The sequence below is a fragment of the Oryctolagus cuniculus genome, chromosome 15, assembly GCF_051225735.1.
Source record: "Oryctolagus cuniculus isolate XC-2025 breed Fujian yellow rabbit chromosome 15, ASM5122573v1, whole genome shotgun sequence".
Lineage (NCBI taxonomy): Eukaryota > Metazoa > Chordata > Mammalia > Lagomorpha > Leporidae > Oryctolagus > Oryctolagus cuniculus.
This window is the reverse complement of record NC_142881.1, coordinates 86,101,165-86,112,310: the sequence shown is the minus strand read 5'-3', so window position 1 is coordinate 86,112,310 and position 11,146 is coordinate 86,101,165. Positions and strand designations below refer to the sequence as shown.

The following is an 11,146-nucleotide window of genomic DNA, read 5'->3' as shown; positions in this document are numbered from 1 at the left end:
CTCCGGCTTGCAGACTTCTTCCTGGGGTTTCCACGGTGCACATTCATGTCCTAATCTCTTTGTATAAAAAAATACACCAGCCATATGGCAGATTCTACTCCCATGACCTCATCTAACTCAGTTCCTTCTTTAAGAATAACCCTGCCTTCAAATACGTCACAGTCTGAGAACCAGGGACTAGGACATCTTGGAGGGCTCCAGGCGGAAGCCCCCCACCCCTATCGCTGAGACTGAGGGTGGACGTTCAAGGGCGAGCGAGGCATTGACGCAGGTGCGACGGAGGCGAAGGCCACTTCCTCTTCCTCACGCGTTCCCAGCCAGAGCCGAACGGCGACGCCCTTGCACACCGCCACCCAAGGCTGACTTCCCCTTTAGCGTTCGCATCTCAATCCTCCGACTGCAGAGACTCCACACGCATCCCAAATCTCAGACCACACAGCCCTAACCCGGGCGGCCAAACCCAACGCGCACCGGGCGCCTGCGCAGCCGGCCTCACGGCGCAGGCGGGGGCGGGGCCTATGGCGGGCCCAGGGCGCATGCGCCACGGCCGTTCTAAGTCGGGGGTGCTACGACGGCTGGCGGCGACCGTGGCGCGCGTCGCGGCTTCTGTCCGGGCAGGCGCACGGGGCCGGAGGGTGAGTGTTCGGGCTGCCAGGCTGCCTGTACGGCGCGGGGCGGCGGGTGTCTGGGCCGTTGCCGGGCCGGGGTGATGGAGCCCCGCCGTGCGGAAGGCAGGGGGCCCGGGCTCAGACCCGGGGTCGCGCGGCGACCGGAAGTGACGCCGCGGCGCGCGCTCACCTGAGGGCGGCCGGGGGTGCACCGCGAGTGGTCGGAGTGGGCGTCGCGGGACCCCCTGTGTGTAGACGACGGCGATGGCGGCGGTGTTGCTTGAACGAGCGACCCGGGGCTTGTGGAGACTTGCCCCGGCGGGTTCCCGGGCCGCCCGGCGGACAGGGTCCCAGCCCCCGCAGCCCCCGGTCACTGTCGCAGGGTATCCTGTGAGATTGGCACAAGCCGAGCAGAGTCCTTGTGGGCATTTTTTTTTTTTAATTTCAAAGTTGAAAATAAAGTTAAAACGTGGCTCGCTGTGTGCCAGCCTCCAGGGGCAGCTGTGCGCAGCCGTGCGAGTGACACCTGCTGTTTCTTTGCAAGGTATCCCGTGCACTCTTGGTGGCCTGATGGACCCTTCTGGCTGCCCGCTTCAGGGTCGCGTTGTCAAAGCCGCCTCCTTGACCACACACCTCCCTCCGCAAATTCCTCAAGTCTTTCTTATCGTACAACCCTGTATTTTTTTTTTCTTAAGATTTATTATTTATTTATTTGATAGGCAGAGTTAGAGAGAGACACACAGAGATCTTGCGTCTCATCTGCTGCTTCACTTCCCAAGTGGCCACAACGGTGGGCTGGAACTGGGCTGGGCTGATCAGGAGCCAGGAGCTTCTTCCGGGTCTTCCACGCGGGTGCAGGGGCCCGATGACTTGGGCCATCTTCTGCTGTCCCAGGCCACAGTAGAGTGCTGGATCGGAAGTGGAGCAGCCAGGACTCGAGCCATCACCCATATGGGATGCTGGCACTGCAGGCAGCGGCTTTACCCGCTATGCCACAGCGCCGGCCCCAGAATCCTGTGCTCTTACCAGCCGTCACCGCAGCTCCATGTCCATGTGTGGATATATACAGTTACCTTTTTTAAAAAAAGGCCTGCCTTTTCCAAGGGACTCTAAGCTCTGTGGGCAGGAGCTAGTTCACCTGGGCGCTTGTTACTTGTTGCACGCCTGGTTTATTTCACTTCCGAAACTCTTGCTTGACTTTCCAGGGAGCGCCTTCTCCCTTCCAGCTGGCCTGGGAGACTGGCTCTCCCGGCTTTAAGAAAAAAACTCCCCAGCTTGGACCCCAAGTGAGTTACTTAGTTGCTCCTCTTAGCATCTTCAACCCCGGGGCCCTCCTGTTGTCCCACTCCTATGCAGACTGCTACTCCCTGAAAGAGGAGACGCCTGGGCCCCTCTGCAGTCTGTGGCTGTGGCCGGCCTGCCTCACCTCGGCGCTCCGTCCTGTCCTGTCCTGTCCTGCCTGCGGTTTGGTTCCGCCTCAGCCCTCTTTTCTTCTTCTACAGGACGCTTGCCCATCCCCCATCCCACCCTATCCCCTGATGTGGGGAAGGCCCAGACTTCCTACCTGGTGTGGGGTTTGGCTCCGCGGTCCACTGGAGCGTCCTTCCTCTACCGCTACATACTCAGCTGCGTCCGGGGGTCAGGCCTCCCAGCCCGGGTGGCTCTGGACCTGTCTATCCCTGTCGCCCTCTCTCTTTGTACAGATTGCTGCGTCTCACCCCCACGGCCCCTCCCGGCTTCCTGTCTGAGAGTCTCCTCCTCGCTCTCAGTTGGCCAGACTGGACTTGTTCTCCCAGGCTGCTCCCCGGGCCATACCTGCCAGCACCGGGTGTGGAGCAGCTCCTCCGGTGCAGACCAGGGGCCGGTGTCAGCTCTGAGCGCCTCCGTGATGTTTGCAGTGTCCCCGCTCCCCGTTCCCATGGGCTCTTGTCCTTGCCCGCACGGGCTGCCCTGCCCTGTGGGGGTGTCACTGACACCTCTGTGCCAGCTGGGCTGGGGGATGCTAAATTCTTGGTGCCTTTGCGGGCTGTCCTTGCCTTGCTTGGTGGCTGGGATTGTTCAGTGAGGGATCAGTGCGGGCGGAAAGGACTTGTGTCATTTCACGAAAACGATTTCAGTGCTGAAAGAAACCCGAGTTTGTTCGCAGTTCAATAACAGGAAGGCTGTCTCTTGGTTAGTCACGGTTTTTAATGCATTTATTGGATGTTATCGTTACATGCACGAAGTTGGGACTGCACGGAAATTTAAGCAGTTTCTGAGTACATAGACAAATGTGAAAGTTCTCCCTTGCTCCTCTCCGTCCCTCCTAACCCCCGCGGGTTTATTATACATCTTTGCATGTCTGTGTCCCTGTGTCTACACCCACAGATGGAGATGCGTGTTTCTCTGAGTGTAACCTCATTCACGCTGTGTGTGTCACGTTTTTCATTTAGCGTGGCTTTTATATCTGTACCACAGAAATTACTTGGTGGCTACTTTACACTGTTCACCTACCACGGTGAGTGCCTTCTCATTTGCATGTATCTCTCTGGAATAAACACCTTGACTTGGAATTGCTGGCTGCAGGTCTGGTGCGTCTTAAACTTTGACAGGTATTGCAAACTTGTCCCCGCCAGAGGGCTCTACTTGTTCACGTTCCCATCAGCAGTGTGAGGGAGGGTCCCCCTGCTCATCCGCCAGGGCCAGGCTCGGGCTCCGCCTCCTTGCCAGCGTCATGAGAGGGGACATTATGAATCGAAGTGGAGTCATGGCTGAGATGATTCTGATGACTCTGCCCGAGGCTGGCGTTTGTTCAAGGCTCCCACGTGCTGGCTAGGTGTTCGCCGCGAAGTTTCCAGTTCAGGTCACGCGGAGGCGCTCTCCTTCCCGCACGGGCTGCACATCCCGGCGGGTCACGAAGGTGCTGACTGGGGAGAGCCGCCACGTGACCTCGGCTGCTCCGGTGTACATGCGTGGCTGTCACTCACCTTCTTAGTGTGGCTTTCTGTGCTGGGTGCCCACATGTCCTTTGTTGATGATAACTGCATCTCTTATTTTTTTTTTTTTTGGTTAATTTTCCTTTTTTATGATCAGAACCCAAGAAAATAAACAATTTGTGCCCTTTTAAGAAACTAACACTTGGAAATTTGAGTTTATGTAATCGGAAACTTATTACTTGATCTCTTGAGATTCAATTTGCTTTAATTGTAAAATTGGAAGCTCTGTTTAACTGTAAGAGTATTATTATTTTTTTCTCTCCTAGGTAGTCCATAGAGGATGTCAAATGAAGGAGTCCCCCACTCACATGAAACTCAGGGTTTGGACTGTTTACCAAGTGAGTGCATCCAGAGCGATGCAGAAATGGCCATCCAAGAGGAAGACACAGAAGGGATGGAGGTGGAGGGGGAGGCACTCCTGCCCCCCCGGGTCCCTGGCGATGGCCCATCCACTTCCGCTGGGGACGGCATGTCAACAGCCGCGAGGAGAGGGCCGGCCCTGCTGCACATCGACAGACACCAGATCCAGGCAGTGGAGCCGAGCGCGCAGGCGCTAGAGCTGCAGGGTCTGGGCGTGGACGTCTACGACCAGGCTGTGCTGGAGCAGGGCGTGCTCCAGCAGGTGGACAGCGCCATCCACAAGGCCAGCTGCGTGGCCCAGCTCGCTGACGCCGAGAAGGAGTATGGCTCGGTTCTGGATGACCTCGCGTGAGTGCAGCCCGTCTGCTTCCTGCGTTTTGTGTTTAGGCACAGCAGGGGAGGTCCAGAAATGTGGGCTGTTACAGAGCCTGTCCCTGGGGCATCCGGGTCAACCAGGGCAGTCCCCAGCCTCGTCTTTGCACCCTTCCCTGCCTCAGCTGCAGCCTGTGCATAGCAGCTAGGGCCCCCGTGCAGCTCACACAGCCTGCTGCACGTGGGACGTCCCAGCGAGGAGGGCTCTTCCGAGTGCCCAAAGTGGGCTTGAGCAACAGCACCGGAAGTTGGGTGTCTGCCACTCCAGGAACCAGGAGCGTGCTTTTCTCCGTCTGTGCTTTGTCCCTTGCTGTCCACAGACTGCTTGGCCCCTTGACAGTTGTTCTGCTGTGCATTTCTGGAGACACTGGGGAAGAACTCCCTGCTTTTCCCTTCCATCCCGCTCTTGACTCTGTAAGGAAGGAGGAAGTCCTGTGGGGACCTCCTCTGTGTCTGGCAGGAGAGACCCGGTGGGCCCTGAGGGGGAGGCTCTGGGCCAGGGCGGGCGTGGGAGGGAGGATTGAGCTCCCCCATCATTGCCGGTCTGCCCCCTGCTGGGCTGAGTTCTGGGCAGCATCAGAGCCGCAGAAAGAGCAGGTGGGGCCGGGGCTGGGTGGAGGAATGGGACCATCCCAGAGCGCGTGGCTGGTGGCTGTGCAGTTGGGGAGGCCGCTGGTGCAGGTGGCTGGCGGCCGTTCAAGGACGTGTTTTCTGTGCACGGTTCCCTGGTGTGTGCTTTTGGCCTCCAGAGTGGCAGATGCTCTTCCGGAGCTGTAGTTTGATCTGGAATGTCAGTGACCTTGAGTATCTGTGACCTTGAGTGTCAGTGAGCACACCTTTTACATTTGACCTCAGAAATGTCTCTGTTTTTTACAGAGGCGACAGAAGGCAGGCTGACGCTAGGTGGTGGTGCCGTGGTGCCTTAGATGGCTGGCAGCCTGCACTGTGCATCCTGAGATGCAGAGTACAAGCAGCAAATCCCACAGGTGCCCTGGGATTGAATTTGTAGCTTTTTGACAACTAGAAACTACAGTTCTGTGTGTCTATTTTAGGTGTAATTTTTTTTGTATGTGCCTTTATTACACTGCAAAGTTTAATATAACAGTGAATGAATCTTTTAATTGTGAAATATAAAAAAAAATTGGCCGCGCTGCAGCTCAATAGGCTAATCCTCCACCTGCGGCACTGGCATCCCGGGTTCTAGTTCCAGGTGGGGCGCCGGATTCTGTCCCGGTCGCTCGTCTTCCTGTCCAGCTCTCTGCTGTGGCCCGGGAGTGCAGTGGAGGATGGCCCAAGTGCTTGGGCCCTGCACCTGCATGGGAGACCAGGAGAAAGCACCTGGCTCCTGGCTTCGGATCAGCACGGTGCGCCGGCCACAGTGTGCCGGCCGCAGTGACCATTGTGGGGTGAACCAACGGCAAAAGGAAGACCTTTCTCTCTGTCTCTCTCTCTCACTGTCCACTCTGCCTGTCAAAAAAATAAATATAAAACATTGTCACACATAAATGATTTTTATAAGACGATGTGCAAGCACTTTCAGGACCTTGTGAGTTTTGGGAAGCTTCCTTACTAGACCTTCAAAACCCACGTGTGCATCTCGTCTCATAAGAGGGCAGCTTACTGCAGGTCACCCTAGCACAGTCTGGACTGCAGCACTGGAACCAGCTTGCACGTAGGAGGAGCTGATTTAAATCACAGATGAAGAACACTGGCGTCCCTGGGAGTCTCCAGACCCTTCAGGTTCTGTTTGTGACCCGTTAAGAATTTGCTTTCTGTTATCGTTGAGTTAATAAGACGGCAAAGGAACACATTTTAAATCACTTATCTCTCTGTGTCGCCAGAGTGGAACACACACCGTTTATCTTGTCTTTCAGGGCCTGTACGACATCCCTAAGGCAAATCAATAAAATTATTGAACAACTCAGCCCGCAAGCTGCCACCAACAAAGATGTCAGCAGGAAACTGGATTCCGTAAAGCGGCAGAAGTATAATAAGGTAATTTAGAATAATGCCTAAGTATCTCATTTTTGAAAACACCATTAGTTAGGCCCGCGTAGTGTTTCATTACCTGTTATGAAAATTACTTGCAAGGTGACAAGCAGGTATTTGTAATTGCAATAGAGAAGATTTGAGTTTTGTCCGTGTCACCTTTCAGCTGCCAACAGCTGGCAGAGGCACAGCAGAGCTGAGTTGCTCTTTAACCCTCTGTGTCCGACAGTGGGGCCGGTGTTGTGGCACAGCAGGTTAAGCCACTGCTTGCCGTGCTGGCATCACGTATCAGAGCGCTGGTTCAATTCCCGGCTCCTCTGCTTCCTGTCCAGCTCCCTGCTCACGTGCTGTGTGCCTGGAAGGCCGTCGAAGATGTCCCTTCTTTCATGTTCCACCTGCAGTCTGTCCTTGAGCGCCTGGTCTCTGTCCCTTGCCTCTGCCAGAGCAGCTGAGCGGTGGCAGCAGTCCCTCGAGGCAGCCGGGAGCTCCCAGGTGAGGCCCATCTGGCCTCTGGTGGGCGCCTCAGTGCCAGTGCAGAGGCCTTTGCCCCCCTGCACGGCTCCAAAGGCGAAGACGACCAAACTTCAGGTCCTGATCTAACTTCAGTATGTATTCTTCCCATTGTAGCTCTCTGATGTTTAGAGGGATTGTGTTTTAAGTGAGAATTTATTGAGGGAAAAACTGAGAAACAAGTTGCCAATCCCTGCAGTGAGCATTTAAGTTCAGGATTTCCCTTCATCCACACTTACTTTTAAAAAAAAAATATTTAAAGATTTATGTGTGTATTGAAAAAGTGAGACAGAGACAGACAGACAAAGATCTTCCTTCTGCTCGTTCACTCCCTGAATGGCTGCAGTAGCCAGGGCTGGGCCACGCTGAAGCCAGGAGCCCGGAGCCCTGTCTGGGTCGTCCATGTGGGAGGCAGCACTTGGGCCATTTTCCGCTGCTTTCCCAGGCACATTAGCAGGGAGCTGGACTGGAAGTGGAGCTGGGACTTGGACCTGTGCTCCTGCTGCGCCACAATGCTGCCCTTGCCCCAACCCCCAACTGTGGTATTGAAATATTCTTGACCTTGAAAAACAAACCAAGAGCCCCAGGCTTAGTTAATTGGGTAAGGCCCCACAAAGGTCACGTATCTCAACTCTGTTGATGCCCAGGGAGCCAGGATGAAGAGGAGTGTGGGGCGGATGGGGTAGAGGCACAGCAGAAGATGGTTTTCCTTGAAAGTTTTGTGCTTGAGCAGAGTGCTCTGTGGGACAGCATGCATGTGAGGCCAGCTTTCCCTCTGCTGCAGCTTTTGCATTCGCACTTCTCACTGTGCATGGCCTGTTGGCCGCTGAGGTCCGACGCGCAGAAACTGAGTGATGCGCCCAGTGCGAAACGTGTAGTGTGCGCGTTCTTCAGGGCCTGGGCTCGGACGTTGCGTGCCGCAGAGTGGGCGGGACGGGGACGCCTCCAGAGGGGACTGACTGGGGCTTGTCGCTGCAGGTGCTCACGCAGGTTCCCTGTGTGCTTCTCCTGTGCAGAATTCCTGTCTGACTTTGGTTTTCTCTTGATGACGTTGCTGACTTTTGAGATGCTGTCGTTGGCACTTCACAAAGTCACTGCGTCGCTGTGTTCTCTTTGGTATTTGCCATCCAAGGAACAACAGCTGAAGAAGATCACTGCCAAACAGAAGCGTCTCCAGGCCATCCTGGGAGGAGCGGAGGCCCGAGTCGAGCTGGATCACGCCAGGCTGGGGGCGGAGGATGCAGGTGAGGAGCCGTGAGCGGTTGCCCTGTGTCCTGATGCCCGATGCCGGAAGGCGTGTGTTCAGTCTTGGCCCGAGTTTAGAGAAAAATACGGTTCTTTGCCTTCGTGTCAAAACCGATTTAAGGAAACTTTATTCTCTAAACCTGCAGAAGCAAACTCTTGATAGGGGTTTTTTAGAGAATGAAAGTCAGTTTTAACAGTGCACACTGACACCTCCATCTAATGGAGTGGAAGTCGTAAACACTGTCAACACTCTCACGCAGTTAAGTTGATAAAGGTGACTGGCGTCTTGATTGAGCTGCATTTTGGAAGCCAGCCTCAGGCCTGAGCATCTGTGGGCTTGTTCCACTCACCTTTCATGGGCACGTCTGGCAGGCTTTGTGAGCCTCTGCTGTTGTTTCTGGAATGACGCCAGTGCTGCCTTCACGCGGGTTATACCAGGGCCATGATTTTGTTGCTATTACTGCCTTGAATGGTTGTCCTTTGGAAAGCCTTTTGGGAAAAAGGGTAAGCTCTGTTGTGTGTGTGCGGAGACTGTTGGTTGCTGCTCAGTCGTTTACTGCTTGAAATGTAGATTAAGTCGTCTTTGCATTTTAGCTCTTCAAGAAAATACTGGGAGTTTTTTCCATAAGACAAGATTATTAAGAATGAATGAAGGCAATAGAAAAGTATTAGAAAGATGCGCTTTTGCAGTCCAGTCTCAGGGCAGACACTGTGACGTGGCTGTTAGGCCACTGCTTGGGATGTTGCATCCCATTCTGGCGTGCTGGTTTGAGTCCCAGCCACTCTACTCTGATCCCGCTCCCCGCTGATGTGCCTGGGAGGCGGCAGGTGGATCAAGGACGTCGTTCCCTGCCACTCGTGTTGGAGACCTGGATGCAGTTCAGGGCTCCTGGCTTTGGCCTGGCCCAGCCCTGTCTGTTGTGGGCATTTGGGGAGTGACCCAGAGCATGGAAGATCTCTCTCTTCCGCCTCTGCGTCTCTGTCCTTCTGCCTTTCACATAGATGAAAATAAAAAGCGCTGAGAAGGAAAGTTCAGTCTCTGAGAATTTATAGGCCTGCAGGCCGTGCTCTGTGCCGGGGCACATGCTGCTCTTCTGTTCCTGTCTTGCTGTCTGAAGCCTGCTCTCTTCCGCCTCCTGCTGTTACTTTGGTTAAACTTTCCCCGGGACCAATAGCTGCCTCCCCAGATCCAGAAGCCCTGCTCCTGCCCGCTCTGCGCCCTGTCTGTAGCAGCTGATTCCTCTGTGCCTTCGGGGATCCCCTCCCCCCTGCTCCTCATTCAGCCCTCTGTTTCTCTGTAGTTAGCTTTGCCAGCTTTTCTGCCCTTATCATAAATGCTGATATGTTTCAGGATTCCTTGCTGAGTCATAGTCTTGTTTCATTTCCTCTCCCTGAGCACGCACATCCACTCCCCAGAGATTGTGCAGCTACCTAGGTTCTAGTAGCTGTAAGCCAGGAGACCTTTGGCCTTGCCTTTTTGTTGAACTCAGGATTCCTGCACTGTTCCGGCACCAGGTCACCCCGAAACTCCTGGTCTTCTACTCCCCACCTCCGCCCCACCTGGGGAGTCAACAGAGCAGAACGCCGAAGAGCCCAGGCCCTGGGGACCGAGCAGCATGTTGGCGGTGTGGACCTTGGCTGTGTTAGCCTCTACTTCTGCTCTCGTGCTTCCCTGAGCTCTCCGTTCAAACGCTGGCCTCTCCATAGATCTTTTCCTAACGTGGTTGTAAGGATCAGTGGGCAAAGTTTCCTTCTGGGACCAATTCCAAGCCCAGTGGAACTCTGGCATAGTCTTTGTGGTCTGGGAGGAAGAAATGAGAAAACATAGGATGGGGAGGAAGAGGTAAAACTCTGATTATGCACAGAGTTCACAGTAGTTTATTCACTCAGCCTGGGGAGAGCTGAGTGGCTTACTGGGAGGAACAGCTGACGGGCCAGGCGGGCCGCTCGGGCAGGGCTGGAGCTGAGCGCACAGTCATACTCGGGTGTGGGGAGGACTCCAGTGTCAGATCCTGGGCTGCCTCCATGAAGGGCCTCTGCAGATGCAGTGTTTTCCTTAGGCCCCTCTTGCTCACACAGGCTGATTTCTAACTTCCTGCCTAGCAGAATTATATAGGAATTTAGCGCAGTCATTGAATACAAGGTCAATGTGTAAAAATCTGTCTTATTTCCTTGTGCCACAAACAATGAAATGTAATAAAGGAGCCAGTTACAATAAAAATCAAATGCCTAGAAATAAGCCCTAGCAGAAGAATGTAGTTTTCTGCAGTGTTTTTTTTTTTTTTTTTAATTTGACAGAGTTATAGACAGTGAGAGAGAGAGAGACAGAGAGAAAGGTCTTCCTTCCATTGGTTCACTCCCCAAATGGCCGCTATGGCCGGCGCTGTGCTGATCCAAGCCAGGAGCCAGGTGTTTCCTCCCAGTCTCCCACACGGGGTACAGGGCCCAAGCACCTGGGCCATCCTCCACTGTCCTCCCGGGCCACAGCAGAGAGCTGGACTGGAAGAGGAGCAACCGGGACTAGAACCCGGTGCCTATATGGGATGCTGGCGCCGCAGGTGGAGGATTAACCAAGTGAGCCATGGCCCCAGCCCTGCAGTGTTTTCTACATCTATAAAATGTCATTGAGAAAATAAAGATGTAAGTCTTCCTAGACCGTAGCTGTGGATTGGAAGACACTGTACTGAGAAGACATCAGATCTCTTGTCCTGCTACAGTTTCAGAGCACCCCAGTATGTGTTTTAGGGTTTGTTCCCCTGAGGGAAGGCCAGGGGGTAAGAGGTGTGGGGGGGAGGGGGGAGGGGCATGTGCAAACTTGGAATTTGTGTGAGGATGCATGGGGCCGAGAATAGCCAAGGCATCACGTAGGTGAACTCAGTGTTGAGACTTGCTATAAATCTATCATAATTAAGATAGTGCGCCATTGGCACACAGGTGGATAAACAGGCTGATGGGACAGAGGAGAGGGCCTGGCCAACGGATCCAGCCACACGTGGTCCCTTGACTTAGGGCAGAAGCAGCAGGCAGTGCTGCGGGGAAGAGCGCTGCTGAGCTGGTCGTGAATCTGACTTCGGGTTCTGTGTGCAG

General features: G+C 54.5%; 1 protein-coding gene across 3 annotated transcripts in view; it reads left to right on the top strand.

Moving 5' to 3' along the window:
• The first annotated feature begins 511 nt into the window (after positions 1-511).
• The window catches only part of ERCC6 (ERCC excision repair 6, chromatin remodeling factor), a 74,869-nt gene continuing 64,234 nt past the window's right edge, over positions 512-11,146 (top strand). For 2 of the 3 annotated variants that reach the window (XR_016221813.1, XM_008269831.5), the window contains exons 1-4: positions 519-635; positions 3,850-4,291; positions 6,190-6,310; positions 7,947-8,058. Coding sequence is in view for 2 of the 3 variants with exons in the window: in XM_008269831.5 (XP_008268053.3) it covers positions 3,864-4,291; positions 6,190-6,310; positions 7,947-8,058 (661 nt within the window). In the remaining variant the exon portion in view is untranslated. Of the gene's footprint in view, positions 636-3,849; positions 4,292-6,189; positions 6,311-7,946; positions 8,059-11,146 lie in introns of all 3 variants that reach the window. The other variant, XM_089314177.1, reaches the window with a different exon arrangement.